Consider the following 22,740-nt stretch of genomic DNA (forward strand, 5'->3'; position numbering starts at 1 on the left):
AGGGAGTGACAGCCAATCAGCAGCTTATGATTCCCCTCCTTGCTCGACTGTGGTTCATCAGGTTGATTGAAGTCGGCGGCCTTCTCTACCACACAAATGTGCAGGAGTCATCTGCCATAACCTCCTGTGACCGCGGCAGGGAAAAAAAAACAACTTTGCTTATTTTTATTTTTTCCAAGTTTCAAGTTTTTTAAAAAAAATTTTTATTGTCACCTACTGTCACAGTTTACACATGTATGCAAGGTGAGTGAACTTCTTCAGTGAAGGACTGTTCAACAAGGCAGTAGCTGCACAATAAAATGAATAAAATAACTACTCAAACATCAGGATTAGACATCAACACGATGCAGCATTTGAAATCAACAAAGTGCTGCACTGTCAACGACACACAAAGCAGGCTGGGAGCTCCAAACTCGGCTGCCGTGCTCAACGCTATCTTGACTGTTTTGTATCATAATATTTTGTGTCTTGGACAACGACAGCATGTTACAGTGAAAGTATTTTCAAAAATGCAATTAATTTTATTTTTTATTGAATGCCCCTTGCAGTGCAGGTTTCAACATAGTAGAATATATGGTTCTTTGAGATGAATACCAGAGACTCATAACCAGAGACTGAAAAAATAATTGCCAGGTCTTGAACAGATAATGGCTGCGCAGATCAGCAGACTGGATGCACAGATCAGCAGACTGGCTGCGCAGATCAGCAGGCTGGCTGCGCGGATCAGCAGGCTGGCTGGGCAGATCAGCAGGCTGGCTGCGCAGATCGGCAGACTGGAGGCACAGATCAGCAGGCTGGCTGCGCAGATCAGCAGGCTGGATGCACAGATCAGCAGGCTGGCAGTGCAGATCAGCAGACTGGTTGGTGGCACACATCAGCTGGCGGACTGATGAAACAAGGCAGAAGGCTGTTTTGGGGAATGCATCCTGACCATCCTGACTCAACAGGGCATGCTTCAGACACAGGTCAGGTTTGCAACTGAAACATTTGGGGAATAATTGTTGCACTTTAAAAAGTTTTTTTTAAATTCTTTTTTCTGACTTTTTCTATTCAGGGAGTGGCTGTAATAGTAACACCCTGGCCAATTTATTGCAGGGGACATACACATACCATTCAATCACACACTGATGCCTATAGGCAATTTAGACTCTCCTAACCTGCATGTCTTTGGACTGTGGTGGGGAAACCGGAGGTACCCTTGGCGTGTTCAAGACCAGGTTGGACCCAGTGCTAGACACTCACATGACTGCAGCCTCCACCATGTGACCTGCAGGGATTTAAACTTGCACTTCAACAGTTATCCTCCAGGAGGTCCCCGAAGGCACTTCAACTGCACAGTCAAATGACTAATCGTTCAACAGAGTTTCTAATTGAGACGTTTATGCAAACAATGAGTTGATCTAATGCGGAGAGAGTCAGAGAATGGAAAGTGAGCATGGATGGAAAGCTAAATGCTGTGGACAGCATGTCTTTGAGCGATCGAGCGAAGCAGTACGCGCCTGGTCCACTGCATACCAGCGGATTGAATTTATTTTGCACAACCTGCAATTTATCAATAAATCTCAAGAGGCCATATCAGTGGTCTCCAACCCTGGTCCTGGAGAGCTACAGGGTCTGCTGGTTTTCATAGTGACTCTTAGTGCACTTCATGAATCAATTAGAGCAGTTGATCACACAGTTAACTCAACTCACCTGGTGTCTTGGGTCTCAACTGGGTGCTGATTTTAGGGTGAAAACAAAAACCAGCAGACCCTGTAGCTCTCCAGGACCAGGGTCGGAGACCACTGAATTAAGGTGTAAGATCAACATCGCGAGGGAATCATCTGTCGGCAGGAGAAAAGACAGCATTAAGCGGCGACATAACGTCACTCAAGACTTAACAGATCTGTTCTTCTGAGCAAATATTCCACTGGAGAAAGTGGCCATTCCGTCAGATTGACAGCTTCAGTAGAAGCACGTAGAAGCAGCAGACTGCTACTCTGCATTAAAAAACATTAAAGAGCTGCTGAATGGAACGACTGTGGTCATTGAAGAATCAACAGATGGCGACGACAATTATGTTTTGCATATTTTATTTGATCCACAAGGGAAATCCCTCACCGCCGATCTGGAAGTTCGCCTTGTTGCGTAACTGCCGTGAATCACTCCTCAGTGGTGGATGGCAGAAATACTTATTGCATTATCATATTGGTTTCGAAAAAGTGACTTGATTTGTGGCTGACAGTGCAAATTATATGTTAAAAAGCATATTAAAAAAATCCTTAAAATCTCTTTGCCAAATTCAGCACATTTAAATTGCAATGCCCACGTTGTTCCACTAGCTAGTAGTGTTTGGTCAACTAATTTCCCTAAGATCGACAAACTTGCGGCCACTGTCAAGAATGTTTTTAAACTTTGTCCAAGCTGGAAAATGTGTTACATGGAGCATATTAGGAGCGTGATTGCTGGGCAAGGTTCTTCTCTGTGATTAAAAGTTTCCCCCCCGAACCATGTAAAACTAGATGGGGAAGTAGGTATTCTGCAGCAGATGCCCAGCAGATATAGTACACTATATGGCTAAAAGTATGTGGACATCCAAAATCCCATCCAAAATTATGGGCATTAATATGGAGTTGGTCCACCCGTTGCTGCTATAACAACCTCCACTCTTCTGGGAAGGTTTTGTATTATATTTTGGAGCATTGCTGCTGCAGGGATTTGCTTCCATTCAGCCAGAAGCACATTAGTGAGGTTGAGCATTGATTGGGTGATTAGACCTGGCTCGCAGTTAGCTTTCTAATTGATCCCAAAGGTGTTGGACGGGGTTGAGGTCAGGGCTCTGTGCAGGCCAGTCAAGTTCTTCCACGCCGTTCTTGACAAAACCATTTCTATATGGACCTCGATGTGTGCCCGGCGGCATTGCCATGCTGAATCAGCAAAGGGCCTTTTCCAAACTGTTGTGCAAGCATATAATCATCTAGAATGTAATTGTATGCTATAGCATAGCATTTCACTGAAACTAAGAGGCCAAGCCCAAACCATGAAAAACAGCCCCAGACCAAGGGGTGTACAGACACGTTTGGTCATATAGTGCACGCCCGCTCTTATCCCAGATTTGTGTAAATGGAGATGGACGTAACACCAAACACCATTATGTTGACAGAGCTCAAGGCACTGAGAAAGTCATGTGATCAGAATCCGTGAAACCTATAATGAAATTTAACAGCTTAGAAATGGATGTTGTGAACTTGCTCAGCAGATGCATAGCACAGTAAAAACCAATAAACCATCAATGCCTCATAACCTTCAATGAAGTTGCAGGGAATTACAAGACATATTTACAACCCTGATCAAATAAAAAATAAACCACATTTCTAACAACCAGCTCACTAATTTCTTGAGGCTGTTAGGATTTTTGATTCCAAGCAAGCTTTGCATATACTCGATGTGTCAACCTACCTACTACTCTCCAGTTTTGACAGAAACTGTAGATCCGAGCTTGGCAATTATAAATTATTTGCACAAGGAACCGGCACTGCAATGTCACTGGGTGAATTCTGGGATACAGTCAAAGAAATATTTCCAAACTTTACTCAAAAGGCAAAAGAGTACTTGGCCATGGTAATTCAGTCAATGTAGAAAGATATCTGTCTTCCCATGGACCAAGTTTCACCAAAAACCACAAATCAATGACAGAGGAGAACAATGACAAAGTTCATTTGAATTTTGTACATTCACCACTTTTAATTTATCTTTTTTTGTATACCACTGCAAACAATTTTCTTATTGCTAATACAATTTTTTATGCAAGTTAAATAACTGCTCTCATTTTTAATGTTGGCATTTCCCACTACTTCTAACAAAAACGAATATACCACTGCCTACACACAACATTTGAAATACTGCAGCACGTCCATGGTAGTAAGGAATCAAACTGAATTTAACATGTGAGAGTCACTTGTAAGTATTGTCTATGCTTAATTAGGGTCAATTACCTTTTCAGCTTAGATGGTTGAGGTGGTAGAAATGGGATAATGTCTGAGAAGAATAATGATTTGCCAAAAGCACAATGCAGAAAATAACAGAATTAGTTGTCTGAGAACAGAGCTGGCCATTTTAAACTCTTTAGTGAATATGAGATATTCTTTTGTATGTCAGCATGTATATTCTTTATATCCTGTGTATATCCTAACACAATTGGGGAAAACACCTGCCAATTAGGCATGATGTAATTAAGTATTACTGGCAGTTTGTTACATTTCAGGAATGAAAATTTTGTCAAATTTTGGAACAAAAAAAAAATCAAATACAGACGACATTTCAAGACCAGGATTGCAGAGTTCAGATGCACTGACCATGTCTCGAACACCCCAAGGGTACTTACATCGACTAAATGGTCTGCCATGTTTCCAAGTGTTACAACTACATACATCCCAAAATCGGTGGACCATTTTTTTCCCTTTAATTAATTTCCGCCTATGCCCCCTTGTTCTGACAGAACTTAACCTGAGCTACTGTATGTTCTGTAGTTTATTTTATAACCATGCATCCATCCGTTATGTATACCCGCTTATCCTGAGCAGGATGGCGGGGTGTGCTGGAGCCTGTCCCAGCGTGCATTGGGTGAGAGGCAGGAATAGACCCTGGACAGGCCGCCAATTTATCGCAGGGCAAGTTGATTTTATAGTTGTTTCTTTTTTTTTTTAAAGGAAAAACCTTTTCCTCTAATTCAAGGGAAAACATTTAATTCCTCATAGTCTCCATCGGCTACGCCTAAAGTGATTAAGTAGCCTGCGTTGGGGTGGGTCAAGAGACTGAAAGGAGGGGGAATATACAGAAATGTTGAAGGTAAGGACTCTGTCAAGCAGCTATAAATCATCTACTCTGTACACTTCACATTAATGAAGTTTGGAGCTCCTGAGTATATGAGCTGTACTTATACGTACTGCAGCCGTCCACATAGGGATTGTGCTGCCACACAGGATAACGAATGAGAGGCTCAGATTCTTAATGCTTTTGCTTGGCACTAACATGGAGGGATAACACATACATCAGGGCTATTCTACTGGTAGCCCACGAGCGAAACTCAGCACAGACATACTATCAATCAGTCACTGAAAATAAAAAAATAAATAGAACTCAGATACATTAAATACTTGTGACAAGTCAATCAGAATAATAAGTAATAGCTATGCACATTTTAAGCAGGCATCTGTGTTGCCTGCTTAACACATATGCAATACATCTTATTGGCACATAGAAATCGGTTAATTGAAAACATTTGGCCGGTGCACATCATTTAAAAAAAAAAAAAAAAAAAGAAGAAAATCAAGGAGGCGGTCATTGAAGAACCCTGGCACGCATCTTGCCATAAGAAAAGGCACATTAAGCAACTTTAACAAACCCCTCCCCAGGTTGCCCATAATGATTTATTTAATTACTTTTTGTCCGCGGGGCGAGTGGTGATGATGTATGCAGTCGGCGATGATGGCTCCGGGTTCGTAAGCCCCACTGGCCGAGGGAGGGGTAACCCATGGGGCGCAGACCTCAGGGCGGCTAATTTGCATCAAGGGGGGGGGGGGGGGCACTGCCTGGCTCGGTGCACCAGGCATCACTATAAAGCAGCGATGTCCGAAACGTGACCCATCAAGGCCTTTCGTTTGGCCCCTGAAAGGGATGGTAATTAAAAAAAACTAAATAATCATTAATTATTTAAATGCTTACTAAGCCTCAACTGTGCCCTGGCAAAATTCCCAAACTGGCTCTCACAGCCTGGCCACTTAATCATTCCCCAATCGTTTTATTTGGGTACGTTTTCTCCCTCTCCACCTAATCCTAGGTTTGGTGGGCGGTTCAGGTGCCAAACCTCTGATGTGTATGGCGCAGGTGTGAGATAGACATCTGTGGAAATTCTGGTGAGATTTCTCCGTTCACTGTGAAGTTCTCAGAGATTTTGAATTTCACTGGATACATCCAATTCATTAACACTATGATAGCAGTTCCCAATCTTGTCGCTGGAGATCTACCATCCTGTAGGTTTTAATTTCAACCCTAATTTGGCACACCCGATTCTACTAATTAGCTGCTCGACAAAAATATCTAGCTGTTGAATGAGGTGTGCTTTGTTTGGGTTGGAGTGGAAACCTACAGGACGGTAGATCTCTAGCTGTTGAATGAGGTGTGCTTTGTTAGGGTTGGAGTGAAAACCTACCAGAAAGTAGATCTCCAGGAACAGGGGTGGGGATGGGAACCATGGTACAATGCTCTCCTCTGCTCACTGTTGTATTTGGGATGAATGGCTATTCACAATGGGGTTTAGACAACACTAAAAAAAAATCTGGCAAAGTGCCACCTTTTTTTAAAAAGAAGAGCTGACAGTCCACCCTCCTTGTGTGTGTGTGTGTGTGTGTGTATGTGTGTGATTGTTCACTTTTTCATGGGGGTAAAGCAGAGGGGGTTATGGGTAGAGATGGAAACACAGTATAGAGTGCAGAGGAGAGGAACCAACAAACCCCTCAACTCTGTGGGACAATTCGTAAACAGGTTGAGATTCGGCTGTCCTACAGAACGATCCACAGGATCTCCCCCAAAGCAGATGAGCTGTCTGTATCTTGAAGGTACAAATGTGAATCTTCTCAAGTGTCTAGTTTAGTGCAATTTAGCTCTAATATAGTGGTAAAGTTATAGGTTATAATAAAATAAACAAAATAAATGTACACAGAAAATACATTTTTAGATCAACTGACAACAATAAAAGCCAAAGTGTTCTGAGCGAGACAGGGCTACACTTTAAGTCTTATGCTGTTTTAAAAATATACATCAACAAATTAGCCACAGTGTTGGGGCAACCTGCAGTGACAGACTACACGATCAAGAGACAGCATCCAGTACCTGCTTCTTTGAAGGTGAACAGGCTCGGCTGTTACCTGCAGAACAGAGCTTACGGCAGAGCCAGGGGGACTACCTGACGAATCCTTACCCCTGGCATAAAACTTCCAGTTCCAGAGTTCAGAAAAATCTATTAATATAAATATTTAGGTAAGCCAAGATCAAACACATTGCAGAGTTCTATAAATGAAACTTATTTGGGCCTCAGAGTGTGCTGATCTTTAAAAGTTTAATTCTGCTGTGAATTAACTGAAAGGAGGAGCTGAAAAGTCTGCTTACGGCTCTGAGTGGGACCTTGTTTTCACACTCCAGTTCCAGTCAGCCATTAACACGTACACTTTTAGCAGTGACCGTAGGGGTGCACTTAAAGGATGAGGTTTTGACAAAATTAAAATAATAAAATCATAAAAGTATACCTGCATGCACAATCAAATTAAATAATACATGTGCAAAGAAAATACTAAAAAATAAGGGATTGCATTTAGACGGTGCCGTTCATGATCACACCTAATCTACCACAAATATGCAGCACCCTCCGGGGCAATGCAAAGCGGCCATTTTGCGCTAGAACGTTCAGCAGACATCAGCTGAAATGGAGAGGGAGATAATTATTAAGCTAATTAACCTGGGGTTGATTTGGAGGCCAGATTGAGGGAGACTCTAGTTGGGAATTTTGCCAGGACACCAGGGGAGACTCCTATTCTCTGCAATAACCGAGATGGGAACTTAAATGAACTCGGTGAGTCAGGATTTGGGACCTCATCCAGGAGATGACAACTAATACTACTGTACAGTGTCCGGTGTCACTGTACGGGGCCATCAGTTTTTCTGATTGATATCAGACGGAAGCGCTCCCCCTACTGGCCACTTCCAGCAGCAGCAGCGAGAATGTGTGTGTGTCTGCTCTGAGGTGCGTACTGCCAGTCATCATTTCTCACTTGACAGTCCTCTGATCCCGCCCCACATTCAGCCCGCTGCAGTGTGCATTCTCCATCTCAGAGCAGGTTGGTGAAAAGGCAGACTGCAGATACCCATGTCGACCACATGGGGTGCTGTTGCGCAAAAGCCCGAAACTGCCACACTCCGTTCCCCGTTCGATCTAATTACGCGCCGGCCGTTATGGATGCAGGCTCCTGGCACGGTTGGGATTCGACAGCAGCCGACGGGGGCACGGTGTGTCGCAGTTAAACCCCACTGTATTAGCAGAGCAGGGCCAGGGGCTGCCGAAGGGAGTCTGACATGCAGATCCTCCGACACACACCCAAGTGATTAACTTTTAAAGCAGGTTTGATTTATGTGTCTCTCAGGAAGAGAGAGAGAGAGGGAGAGAGAGAAAGAGAGAGATGGCTCTCTCACAACAGTGTTGTTTTCTTTTTTTTTAATGGGACATCGCAGTGCCTGATTTACTTACATTCAGTTTTTTTTTTCTGGGCTCGGATACCTAGCTGGTGCCTGCGTTTCTTGTGTCACATACTGTACTTGTCATTTTACCAGTCAGCCTAATGCCATGGGCTATAATGTTGCAGCAGAATGACAGTGCCAACTGATGTAATTGACTCAAACATTGTATGTAGTGTAACTATACGTGAAGTGACAAAAAACCCTACACCGAAGACTCTTCATTTTTAAACGGCAGTAGAACTACACTGTAAACTGATTTCTCAACCCCGCATACTTATGTCTTTATTCCCACTAAAGTGAGAAGTAGCTCCCTGTAATGTAATGTGTGTTTATTACATGATATGGCTGTGTCGTGTAAGAAACCACTCAGACGCACCAGACGGTGTGTCGAGGTGACCAACAGCAAGAAACCAAAACGTATCCCGTTGAGGTCACCAACTGTAAGAAACCCCTCCGCAAACCAAAGAGCGAAAGTATCTGAGTGGCTTAGGCTTGGTATTATACTGAAATGGTATTCATTTATTAATTATGTTATCTCAGTTATCGGACTCCAAAAATTATGTTTTAACGTTTCCTCTGTGCCAACAGTTATACATGGAAGGAGGAGACTGCTGTCTGCCAGTAGTGTGGCTTTATACAAATCGCTATCTAACTTGATAGATGTCTTTGGCTTGTGTAGCCTGCATAAATACAATTGTGTATCTTGCTATGACACTAGTGTACAGGTGAGTGACTACAGGGTGCAGATACCCTAAGTTCTATGTGTATGCTAGGACCTTAAAACTGTTAGGTGTGCAGTGGTAAGAGTCAAAGAGGAATGCCAGGTTCTGTACAGATTATGCAGTAAAATTATACAAGTGGAACATCAACGATTCTATGGATAGGCCAATGACCTATAGCGTCTTATGACAAGAACGACAAGAACAAAATCAACGGTCCTGTTTCGGTTTACTGGTTCAATATTCTATACAAGCTATTTCACCGTAAATACCGAGTTCAGTGGCGTGAAATGTAAATCTACCGATATTCACATTCTTAAAAATATATCAAAAGCGTTTTCTGATTTCTATCTGTCCGAACCCTGGTCCCGTAAGAGATATATCATAAGTCATAATTCGCTAGGACTATCTCTCTAATAGGCTACTACTTCCTGAATACAGGTTCGCTCCCACAGGTGCTCCACACATCCGGGTGAATCTGTAGCGTACGCCTTGATGCGCGGGCTTTGTTGTTCTGTTTCGTTTTTATTTAGATGTTTGACTTTTTTTTGGTACCCACACTCATATTATGCGTTGTCGATTATCAGTTACGCTATATGTAAAGTAACCACGTGTGATAAATATAGCCTATCATTTTAATGTAATTTAGATTTAAATGTAATTTAACTTTGCAATTTTTTGAATACATTTTTTTTTTAAATTTCATCTGAATGGAGAAAACCCAATTGTATTAGTATGGGGCAGACCACCCTACGCGTCTCTCCAAGCACGAGGGTGCCAGCTGCTGCTTATTTCCGCTCCGTGCACCAGCTGACCCGTGCAGTCTTTGCATTTGTACGGCAACGGTGAACGTTTTTATGCGCAGTTGGTGCAGAGTGCATGTACACGACTGACCAGAGGAGTCGCTCTTGCTCGTTGAGGTGGCGACGACTCTCTCCCTTCCTGGCCCGTGCTATGACTAATTATGCACCGCCTTGCGGGGCCAGCAGCCAAAGCCTGCAGTGACATACATGGTCAGGATTCAGTACCAGACCATGGGGCGTCACCATACGGAGGAAACAGTGATTTAGCAGAACACCCCTGTGTCTGTGTGTTCTTAAATATATTATAATATTCATAATAACCACTTACCATTTGTCCGGATTTGTGGTTAGCAACTGGAAATCCCTTCCATGGATTTTGTGGCGTTCTTTGGCTGGCTTCCCCGTGACCCCTAGGGGGAAACATCACTGGGCCATCTGTGACATTCTGAAAACAACTAGGTTATGACCTATTCTTCAAAATAATAACAATAATAATAGAAATCCTGCATCTTAAATTGTTTTGCATATTTCAATACTGTTCATCATTTTGGACAAAGGCTTGCTCAAGCAGTCTGCCCACATGCAGGAAAGTAGGTGGTTTGGAGAAAAATGTGTTCAGAGAAAAAAAGAAATGTGAACACATCCCACGTTTTTGTTTCAGCTCGCTGTTACCAATAGGTGGTCTACGGTCCCTCCGTAAAAAAAACCCTGTCTTTGGGGGATGTATGCGCAAATGGCCTACGCCAGTTTCTCTTATGTATTGAAACCATCCTGTTTATCGTTCACCTAAAACAAACTACAGCTCCCTGGTTGGCATGGAGAGCGCCGGCTGATTACGCTCTGCGGAGAGACACTGACGCGAAAAAGGGCGGAGGGGGAGGGGTAGCAGGTAAAGTGATAGAGATGGACGAAGAGGAGCGCGCCTGCGCAGGAGAGTCTCATCCCTCTGCATCGCTTCTTTTTTCATCTTTTTTTTTTTTTTTTGCAGCATCAGTACCGCGCGCTCGTATCACATTCATTCGCTGGACACGGAGCGCGCTGCGGGACCACACTGCACCGCTTCGGAGGACCCACAAGCACCGTATACGGGGGGATAGAGGAAGGAAAAAAAAGGACAGCGAGGGTTCATTGGGGAAAAGGAACCCCGAAAGACGAATATCAGCAGAAAAATATAAGAGACGGACACTAGGAAAAGAAGAAAACGGACGAGGCTGCGAAATCCAAGCGATAATATTTTAGCCGACACGGCGGGGAAACAATGAAGGACCGTACGCAGGAACTACGAAGTGTAAGATAACATATTTCTCCCATCCGTACCCTCCTCCCATAATCTCCATTTTCCTCCTCTCTCTCTCCTCCCGAATCTTCACCGCAATCTGGCGTCCGCCGCTGACATCTAACCGCTAGTCCACGGCTAATAATATGTAAGCATTCGATTGTGGAATTTTACAGAGGACGGATAGCCCAGATGACATGCTAGGAGCGATTTTCCGCATTTCGCTTGTGTTCTCGTGCACGTATGTAGCCCCTAGAATTAATGGGCTTGGGTTGCCCATTATAACATAGATTACATGGGCGAAATAATTCCATTCACCGGGGACGATCAATCAAAAATGCGGCGATCCAAAGGCAAATAAACCGCTAGGACACAAGCACAAACACGCCGCTAGACGAATCATGATGGAAATAACAAGCCTTTTAATGAATTCGGATGTATAAGCAGACGTAGGCTATTCGTTTGATTGTGGTGGATCACTCGTACAAATGTGCATCCCAGATTCCATTAACCGGTCGACCGGTGAAGTCTTCTGGCAAGCTAAGGCATTAAATCCTGGTACATAGAAATATACCGTCAGAATCATTTTAGTGCGCGAATGTCTGTTACTTGCTGGTTGGTTGTAGCGAGTGGGGTAAAGGAGTGGGACGAGGTCACTTATTGAGATTGTGGAATTTAATTAAGGAAAGTATCCTATTCCAGTGAGAGCGACGATTTAAGGCACTGCATATTTTCATGTGTGTATTCTCCTGAATTGCACACACACGTGTGTATGTGTGTGGGCATATACTGATGTTTTACAATGATTATTACTCTTCTGACCCATCATGGCGAAACACAACTGTCAAAGATGATTTAATATACACGCACATCCTTCTGCGATGAAATTGTGCATCTCGCCTTTGCCTAGGAAATAGACGCCAATGTAAGGCCCAATGACTCTTTTACATTGCCTAGCCCCTAGTGTCTGTGGACGTTGATCAATAAAAGATTCGCGTAGAAACGCCTGGAACGGTTGTTCCGCAGATTTATGTTACAGTGCTAATATTGTCCCGTAACATACATTGTATTGCGAAATGCGGGATACGGCAAAAACTCCGCGCAGTGTTTGCAAATACGATGGTTGCTATTATCCTCATTATAACCGTTGGTAAGTGGACGTACCCCAGGGATTTTTTTGAGCATTTAGAATAAAACGCTGTGCACAGCCTCACTCTCGGTTTGACACTGGCGTTCGCCTCGACGCTCACTGCAGATCCATCGACTTAAATCTCGCTATGGCGTTTGCGTGTGTAATGCAGCGTTCATAGAGATTTTTCCGCCTTCTTGTACGCGTGTTAATTTAGTGAAGCGAGGTGGTTTCTATATTCGGCATTTATTATCGATGGGCAGGTCTTGTGTCATCATACCAGCTCCGGCTTCCTTTTCTCTTGATAATGTGTCAGCGATTCTGAAATTTGTGCAAGGTAAATTGCCGTTGTACGTTGGTCCACGTTAACTGGATTAACAGCGCTAATATGATAATGCAGTTTTAAGTTGCAGCTCCGGTAGCAATGGCCGTACGATTGACTTGTGATTATATTGCATATAATCGTATGATCCGTTGGCATCGTGACGTATTTATCGTCCCTCTGAACGAACCTTAATTAGGGATGGGTGCGTATGTTAGGCTACCGAGGGGGCAGCGGACTGTAGGCTACGCAATGTGTGTTTCTGTGCGAGTGGAAGAGACGGCCGTTACACAGTCGTGTGCGCGTGCGGGTGTGCATTGCAGCACAAATTCTGCCGTCTGTTCCAATCTCATTGATTACAAGATGGGTGGGGGTTGTTTCAGAGCAACGCCTGCGAACAGAACTCAAACTGAGTCGCGCACACAGGCTACCTATACCTTAAAAGCGCAAGTCTGAAATAGCATCGATCATACCGAAATACCTCAGGAAATATATATATATATGAAACACTATATCGTGCCCGCGACTGAAATTGATTAATTGAACATTGGTAGCATACAGTACCTGACATGCATCGTCAAACACACACTTTCAGCCCGTGTATGACCGGTTCGTATCATTTGTATATTTTTTTTTAAAATTCTGCTTTTCTCATTGAGTTGTTGTAAAACGACCGGTAGAAAAATCAAAAGGTGACCAAAGCTATGTCAAAGAACGATGCAACGGAAATCGTACTGACTTGATCTTGTGGAGGAGTCTTTAAAAGTGTATTACCTCGCTGTAGTAACCGATAAGGAGCTCAGACACGAGGATCAGAGAGCACAAAAATTACGGCCTGCATTTTTAAATGTAGCCTATTGTACAAAAAAACTACAGTACAGAGCATTTTAATTTTCTGTACTCAATAGGCAACATATGTATATGACAGACAGTGGGTATATGAAAAGCACCTGGAATACAGATACGCAAGTGTAATGTCTCTAAGACATAGATGAGATAGAAAACATAACATTCACCAACAAATAATAATTGTGAATAAGCATATATATATATATATATATATATATATATATATATATATATATATAAACACATATAGTGCCATGAGACATTACTATGTTTAGTTCTGAACAAATATGCTAATATAAAACATGGTTATGTCTATGTGCTTGCTAAAATGCACCATAATTTAACATAATTTATGATTAAATGGTAGCAAAACCAAATGGGATTACAAAGCGCTTGTGCTGCATGTGTATGTATCTGTGATGGTACAAATGTGCTCAAATGAGTTATTTTTAGTTGTGTGTGACCTATTTTAGATAATTGTGAACATGAATAGTTATATTATAGAATGAATGAGTAGAAGAATATGTATGAATTACCTTTCAAATGGTGTTCCCACCAAATGCTGTTTTCTACTACTGTATCATACTTGTCTCACATTATCCAAACTACTGTACCATATTTCAGTTCCATGAATCATCTCCAAATCAAATAAAATAAAATTGAATTTATTTGTATAGCACATTTTACAAACATTTGTCACAATATGCTTTTCTGTGGACCCAGGCCTAAAACTTTCTCCATATTACATTACTATTCATCGTCTATAAATTACTCTACCGTATTACAGTACTATTCATCGTCTATAAATCACTCAACCATATTACAGTACTATTCACCATCTAAAAATCACTGTACCATAGTACAGTACTATTTGCCCCCAAATTATTACTCTGTCATATTACAGTACTATTCACCTCCAAATAACTGTACCAAATTACAGTACTATTCACCTCCAAATTACTGTGTAATATTCACCTCCAAATTACTGTACCATGTTACTGTACTATTCACCTCCAAATTACTGTGTCATATTACTGTACTATTCACTTCCAAATTACTGTTCCAAATTACAGTACTATTCACCTCCAAATTACTGTGTCATATTACTGTACTATTCACCTCCAAATTACTGTATCACATTACAGTACTATTCACCTCCAAATTACTGTACCATGCTACAGTACTGTTAACCTTCTCCAAATTGGTCTACCATATTACAGTACTGTTCACCTCCAAATTACTGTATCATATTACAGTACTATTCACCTCCAAATTACTGTACCATGTTACAGTACTGTTCACCTTCTCCAACTTAGTCTACCATATTGCAGTACTATTCACCTCCAAATTACTGTGATATATTACAGTACTGTTCACCTACAAATTACTGTCATATTACACTACTATTCACCTCCAAATTACTGTATAATATTACAGTTCTGTTCACCTCCAAATTACTGTATCATATTACAGTACTATTCACCTCCAAATTACTGTATCATATTACAGTACTGTTCACCTTCTCCAAATTAGTCTACCATATTACGGTACTACTCATCTCCAAATTACCATATTACAGTAGTTTATTTTATCCAAATTACTCTACCATATTACAGTGCCACTCCATGTTACACATCACATCTCCAAATCGCCACTCATCTTCTTCCAAATTATACTACCATATTTCAGTCCCAAAAAACAGAAATCCAGATTTCTGTTTCATGCAGTACCACATGCCTTCTCCAGATTAGCGTGATATTTATCACATTTTACAGACACATTTATGGAATGTTCACCTTTCATATGTGACAAAGATGTTTGGGTTTCACAAAGACGCCTAGGTCTAGGTGTTCAGCCCAGCTTGTGCTGAACACCTAGGCCTACATGCAAATTGGCCAGCACTGTTTAATCTGTCGTGCGCAACGCTGTCTAGTGTGTACCATCATCCGTTATAACACAGATGTAACAGTATAATATAGTAATATAATACAGTTGCTTCCTTTACTACTGTAAAACAGCCTTGTGCAGTATAGGGCTGAAACCCAAAAAAAAAAGGTAACATGAGTTTCAGAAAGCCCCAGTGATGGGACGGACGGGGATATGAACGCGGTCCTTTGCGCTAGTGCCACACGCTGCACCTCTGACTTTGGTTACCCGTGCCTTTTTAAAAAATGTTTTATGGCGTGTTTGTGGGCGGAAGAGAGCGTGATAATCGAGCGGAAGCGCCTGTCCTTGGCGCAGTGACACGCCCCGTGGTGACGGCGCGGGCGATGGCGGGTTGAGTCCAGCAGCCCTGCGTGTAGCGGGGCTGCGGAGCAGCGTGGCGGCTGGGGGGAGGGGCGGGCGGCGGGGGGGGGGGGGAGGGGGGGTTTCCGTCAATGGGGACGGCGTCTGGCCTGTCACACGAGGGCACCTCCTGCGGTCAGCTGACCCGAGGGTCTGCGCACTGAGCCGTGGGGTCTGCGCAACTCGGCCAGGGCACTGCGCAGCTCAGCCTAGGGACTGCGCAGCTGAACTGGGGGTCTGCGCAGCTAAGCCTGGGGGTCTGCGCAGTTGAGTCAGGGGACTGTGCAGCTGAACTGGGGGACTGCGCAACTCAGCCAGGGGACCGGGCAGCTGAGGCAGGGGTATGCGCAGCTCATCCGGGGGACTGCGCTACTCAGCTTGGGGTCTGCACTGCTCAGCCGGGGGTCTGCGCAGCTGAACCGGGGGACTGCGCAGTTGAGTCAGGGGACTGCAGCTGAGTCGGGGGTCTGCACAGGGAAGGGGTGGCCAGCTGCAGGCCTCTCCAGGAGAGCGTGCACTTTTCGTGCTCTCTCAAATTTATGGAGGTTTTCTCAGTGGCAGGAGCATATGCGAGCATAAAAGTGCAATAAAAATATGTAAAAAAAAAAAAAAGAGGAATCATTAATACGTTGCAGAGGTCTTTGCACCTTGACATAATGTACGTTTTTTTCGCTATTTTCAGCTGCAAGGTCATTTTATACCATTATATGCCAAAAATAGAATATTAGTGAGCGTAATAGCTTCTCACTAGTCATGTGACACACCCTCTGTGGATTCTCAGATTTTTTTTTTCAAATTCAATTTAACATAAACTACACGGCTGGCACAAACCAATCAGCATCCGTAGTTTGGGCCTAATATACCAGTTTCACAAGCTCCCTCACATTGGGCCAATCTGTATCAAATCTGGCGTCTAGATGCGGCGGGCATTACCTTATTAGCTAGTCAGGTCTGGAATGCAATCAGCTGAAAATCGTGGGCATCACAACTGATATATTTTCAGGGCTGCACACAAAAAACAAAAAAACAAAAAACAAAAAAAAACAAAAAAAAAACCTGTGAACGTCATCGTCCACTGCAGCAATATGCATAAAATTTATCATGCATGATTCATGGCGACCGTTTATCAAATCTGTTCATTACGGCCGGCCTGCCGGCTCCCTCTCTGGCGGCTAGCGCACGCGGCGGCGCGGTCGCCGTGCCGATGAGGACGGGCGGCCCGGCAGGCGGACGGCGAGCGTGCACGGCGCCGGAGGAGGAAGAGCGGCAGCTGGGCCGGCTAGCGGCTAGCGCCTCAGAGAGACGCTCGGGCGCTAGCCGCCCCCCCCCCCCCAAACGCACGGACGACCTTGCAGCGGCGTGACTCGCCTAAAGTTGCAGTTTCGGAAATTCCAAACCTGAGGCGGGCGGGGGGGACGGGGGGAGGGGGAATAATAAACCTGTCTTTTCTCTGGCAGCTTATCACTGTTTTTTTCCCCCTATATTTTTCTGCTGTTGTGGATATTTACTTTTTTTTACTTTTAATTAGTATTTTTTTACCCAGTGGAATGCATACGGCATTTGCGTTTAGTTACAGAGGGCATTTTCTCGGACATGCCCAGTCCCCACCAGAAAAAAAAAATTACCTGGAAATACAGCTGGATAATTCTCCTGTTTAGCCCAAGTAGGCTTCATACGGTGGCAATATGAGGTAAAACATTACGGGGTAAATATGCCGGGCTAGATAGCATTCTGCTAGACCATTTAGAAAAATATAGCCATGTATAGCCATGTGGATAACCTAGCTTTTCAAGTCTACCATACATAGTTCTGTGTATCCATGTTGGGGTCAACTGTTTTTCAGTTAAGGAAATTAACTGGAATTAAAATTGTGAATATAAAAATCCCATGTTGTATTATATGAGTATTTAGAATAGCTTTGGGTAAGATCTTGAGATTGTGCGTGTTTGAACAGTTTGCGTTTGTGTGTTTGTAGCATAGGAGTAAATTTTTTTTGTGGTTTAAATATTTGGTTGACACTTCGATACCTTAAGCCATTTCTGCTCTTCTGGCTGATCTCCGCCGTTGTCTGGACAACACTTGTCAGCTTTGAGGGATGCTTATGGAAGGCATGGTGCTAATTACTGCTCAAAGGAATGGATATCAGCTGGCCCTCGAATCAATAGAAATGTTGGACCAACCGTACAGCACTATGGATGAATCCAAGCCATACGCATACATCGCAATGCAAAAACCAAAAATTAAGTCGACCGTAGTCAGTATTTTAGTCGTATATTTTAGTCTTAAAATCTAAAGTTTTTATTACTTTTTTTTGCTAAATAAGACAAAAAGATTGCCAATAAGGTGAGACATTTTTACTCATTATAGATTTGCCAAGAGACAATTTTTACTCATTTTAAGATTTGCCAAAGGGGTAAGACAATTTCACTTGTCAGGCAAAAAGTATCTTAACACAAGGTAATATTTTCTACTTGAGAGGAAAAAAAAATCTCAAAATCTAAAACACTTGTTAAGACAGACTTTTTGCAGTGCAGACTGACTGCAAAAAATAAAATTCATATCATTCTATTGCTATACTCTATCCCATGTACAAATAATAACCTTGAGCCTGCAGTTTAGAAAAGGAACTGTAAATCACAGGACCCTATTTTAGCGATGGAAATGTGGTTGGCGGATGTTAGCATAAACGGTAGCGCAGCTCAGAAAAGGTGTGTCTGAATCGGTTGGGCCGATTTTCCTGCGTGTACCTGTGCATATTCACCCAGGCCCAGGTAGAAGCAGGCAGGCGCTACCTGTGCTATGAGATACAGGTGTTTGAAGGGTACGACCACGGATTGACCAATCAGGACATTTTCTAAATCTTCTCTTCAAATGGGCATTTTCACCACAAATTCCACTTTTTTTTCCCACCTGGTTTTTTTTTTTTTTTTTTTTTTTGCATTGCCGCCTTCAACTTAGACCCCATTTCTGCTGAATTTATTGGTCGTAAAATATCGGTCCCCTCCCAGAAATTGGGCAGATTGCGGCCCTGAACCAAGCTGCTCTCAGCAGGTCCAGTGTACGAGGCGGTCCCACCTATGACTGGACAATCTGCCATTGGTACAAATATTAAATGACCTTTCAATTGTTAGCGCTAATGAATATCTGATTTCAGATAAAGGGCCGTTCAGCGATAGCTCATTGAACGTGTATGCCGAATTCGGCTAATGCTGTTAAATAGCAATCGGTCGGCAAATGGAAAAAGACCTTTATATAAATGGTAAAAAAAAATTTTTTAAATTAAAATCTATCAAAATCTTCGGTTTGCTTTTTGAATCGATAAACCCCTTAAAAGTGAATCTATTTTACTGCCACCACATGCAGTTTTTTTTTATAAACTGAGGAATGTGTTTTAATCTACTCAACCTCCAAAAAAATGAATGTTAAGCATTTTATGCATTTACTCAATGAAAGACTGGCAGCATTAACATCTGACCAACGGTGAAAAACTGGCCGTCTTAAAGTTGTGGGCACTAATTACTGTGGCATTAATGAGGTTGCATTGTCTTCAAGCAACCACCTGGTCAGACCGTCATCCCCCACGAAACCCTGTCAGTATGCCAGCTTTAGAAATTCAGACCCAGGATAATTGGCTAACCCATGTGGATAACTCAAATTATATGACGCAGAGCTTATGTAGCACTATGGAGCACTACCATAAGCATGACATAGCTGCTCATTATATATATATATATATATATATATATATAATGTATAATGTATATATATAATGTATAATGCATGCAGATGATTTTTACATAACAGGCGTCGAAACTGTTAGAAGATGATCGCTGTAGAAATTATTATTTTTTTTAGTGTTAATGACATCCATCATAAGCTGTAATGCGTGGGCATTTCTGGCCCAGGCTTGTGTTACGCCGTGCTTATGACAGTGTTATGCAAGCTTTGTGACGTGTGTAGGGTTGAAGTAAAGTTTGTTGTGTGGCATTTTGCGTTTTCGTGATCTTTAAACATTAACGGAGGTGTCCCTTTTGTAATTCGTATAAATGGCACTGTGCATAGCGATGCCACCTCTGGTGTCACCCCGAACACAGGCAGGCAGGCAAAAGAGATGGCTGGCTTTATACCCAATGCAAGCATCAGATGCAGTGCATCCCAGAGCTCATTCATGGGAGGTAGTGGAGCTGGTTCCTGTGTAGTCTCTATGGTACTTAAATCACAGATTTATACATAGACTCTGACCCTCAGAAGACATCTGTGATGTTTTTTTTTTTTTTTTTTTACAGTTTATTCACTGAATTTCATGAAATTCATTCATGAAATTATTAACTTATACCCAGGACAAATTCTTTAGAGCTGGTGAGAGATCAAAGGATTTTTTACGAAATAATTGAATTCTTTGCTTTCATTCCTCCGTACACCAGCCAGTTTCATGCGTTTCATGACTGCAGAAGCACATTGACCGTTTTACCAAACGCCAGTATTTGGAGCAACAGGACCGTTAACTTTCCTTGCATCTAGCACCATCATCGTTGGGAGTAAAAATAAAATTAAAAAAAACCCCCACGCACTGCGCATCATCGCTCCTGTGCGTTAAACTATTTTACTGAACAACGTTTCGACCGTCAGGTCCTCATCCAGACATCCATACCTGGCCTGAAGAAGACCTGAAGGTTGAAATGTTGTCTGTAAAATAGTCCGGTAAACAGGAGCATTGAAGAGCAGTGTACGGGCTTTCCTTCTTTCCTTTTCCATTTGAATTCCCCTGTAGCTCCAGCACCTACATAAGGAGTGGGATGTGCATATGTTTTTTTTCCCCACCCAATCTCGACACCGTCAACATTGGGCCCACAGGTTTTTAGCACAGTACCAAGGTAGTAATGTTACTGTAAAAACTGATGTTACTGTAACTGGCATCATACTGCTATATTCACTCTGACTAGCAGTCACCTTACATTTAACAACTGATTATTTCATATGGAATAGGCGATGTTTACTTTGACTTGTGTCAGTACCGCGTGGTTATGCAAGGAGTTACTAAGGAGACCTCGGTTCAGGAATTCTGGAAGGACGGTTTTTCGGTTTATTTGGCTCTTGCCGAGTCTTCGTCAGCCGTGCCCGATAAGTACAGTATTTGTAAAGCTCTCTGAATTACGCACAGGTAATGTTTGGAGGTTTATAAATAGCCGCACGGAAGATCGGAGAACGCATAAAATTACGGTATGGCCCGTGTTTAGGAAGGTAATCAGAAATTACTGATCGTTTTTTGCGAAAAAAAACGACGCTAAACACCATTAACCTGTCTGAGTGCCTGCGCCACGGCTCAAAACGGATAGAGAAGACTCCTTTCACGAGAAATCTCGCTCGTGTGCAGCTTTGAGCAGATGTACTTGAAGTGAATCAATGCTTTACTGCATCGAAGTATTGGGAAAATTGTTCCCCTAGATAAACAACACTTTTATTCCCGAAAGGCTTCAATTACTCTGTAAATGAATTTGAACTCCAAGTGGCGGTACGTTTTTTTTTAGAGACAGCATAGCTTCCTTCCGTTTTTTGGCGGGAAAGCTACACGTAATGGCTGATATGTCATAGCAGCAATGAGCAACATTTTTATTTACAGAAACACAAAAAGAGGGCAAATTAATGCTGAGGGGGGGGGTTGGGTTGGGTGTTTGGGTGGTAAGGTTTGGGGGGGAGTTGGGTTGTTGGGCGGTAGGTTGCGGAGGAGGGGGGGAGTTGGGGTTGCTGGGCTGTAGGTTTTGGGGGGAGAGGGGGTGGGTTGTTGGGTTTGCGTTGGGCGGCTAGGTTTGCGGAGGAAGGGGGGAGTTGGGTTGCTGGGCGGTAGTTGGTTGCGGGGGGGGTGTGTGGGGGTGCGGTGTCTGGGTCTGCTTGTTGCGAAGGAAGAGGGCTGTTCAGGTTATTTGTTGTTGGGGTTTGATTTTCTGGCAATTGCTGATCACAAAGCTGGCTAGGTGCAGTGGGCCTGGAACCTGATGTTGTACAATATGTGGCAGTTCGGCCCGATCGTGGGAATTCAGCACCATTCATGCACACTAGGCCCGCATATGTACAGTAGGCCCTTATATGTGCAGTAGGCCCTCATATGTACAGTAGGCTGTGGATGCATCGATTCCTGATCTGTGGTTTCACTGCGCCTACATTCAGGTACATCCCCAGGGACGTGCAGGAGACAAGGGAATCTGTTACATAATGAACTATTTTCAGTGTATGCTTGGACGTCTCAGTATGATCGTGGACCTTTCCACGGAAAATCACTGATTTTGCTCATTGGGCGCAACTGCGCGATCTTAGTCAGCAATACGGCAGCTGTTTCTTGCATTTGTTTTACCTGTGTGCTGATGAGAGCCCAGGTGAGAACCCAGGCCTAAACAACCACATGGTACAGTACCTCTGTTGTACCTGAGCTGAGGTGTATAGAGTAACATGTTGTATGTTATATTTTAACACGTAATTCCATTGTTTGTTAGAAATATGCTGCTTAGATTGGAAGCTATATTCATTATTTTTTTCCTCCTTCATACTGTGCATGTTACTATATGGCTATATCGAAGAATACGTCTCCCAGATTTTGTGTTTGATATTTAATCGTAAATTGATATTTGCTATTTTTTCCAGAGATGTCATTTAAACTTTGTGGTTGTGAAAATTTTGAAATAATTGCTATATATTGCTATAATTAAAATAATGGCCCATCGATATTGCAAAAAAAAAAATGTTTTGTGATTGACTGGTAGCTTACCGTGGCATCAGTTTAACAAGGACAAATATGGAACTTTGGGCAATTTAACCCTTTAAGGTGTAAGATCACAAATATGTGATTAGAATGTTCTTAACGGAACATTCTAACGCTGATGATGTCACAATCAGTACTGGTAACTGAAAGCAGTGGAGTTCTAGAACACTGACTTTTGAATTTTGAAAAAACATTCCAAAAAAAAAAAACCTGTTCTTCAAAGAGTTAAACACATCCGTGTTACAGTATGTGTTTGAGCGGAGAAGCAATATGTTCAGACTCAGGACAGACTGCATCTCTCCAGCCAATGGTGACTGCTGCCAGTTAACACAGG

General features: G+C 42.8%; 1 protein-coding gene across 1 annotated transcript in view; it reads left to right on the forward strand.

Annotated features, from left to right (window-relative positions):
* Window positions 1-10,783: 10,783 nt before the first annotated feature.
* LOC135244175 (syntaxin-1B) overlaps window positions 10,784-22,740 on the forward strand; it is a 63,963-nt gene continuing 52,006 nt past the window's right edge. The window contains exon 1 of the mRNA XM_064316421.1: window positions 10,784-11,078. Within this exon, the coding sequence (XP_064172491.1) occupies window positions 11,049-11,078 (30 nt within the window). The 5' untranslated portion in view covers window positions 10,784-11,048. The remainder of the gene's footprint in view (window positions 11,079-22,740) is intronic.

This window comes from Anguilla rostrata, chromosome 17, assembly GCF_018555375.3.
Source record: "Anguilla rostrata isolate EN2019 chromosome 17, ASM1855537v3, whole genome shotgun sequence".
In the NCBI taxonomy this organism is placed as follows: Eukaryota; Metazoa; Chordata; class Actinopteri; order Anguilliformes; family Anguillidae; genus Anguilla; species Anguilla rostrata.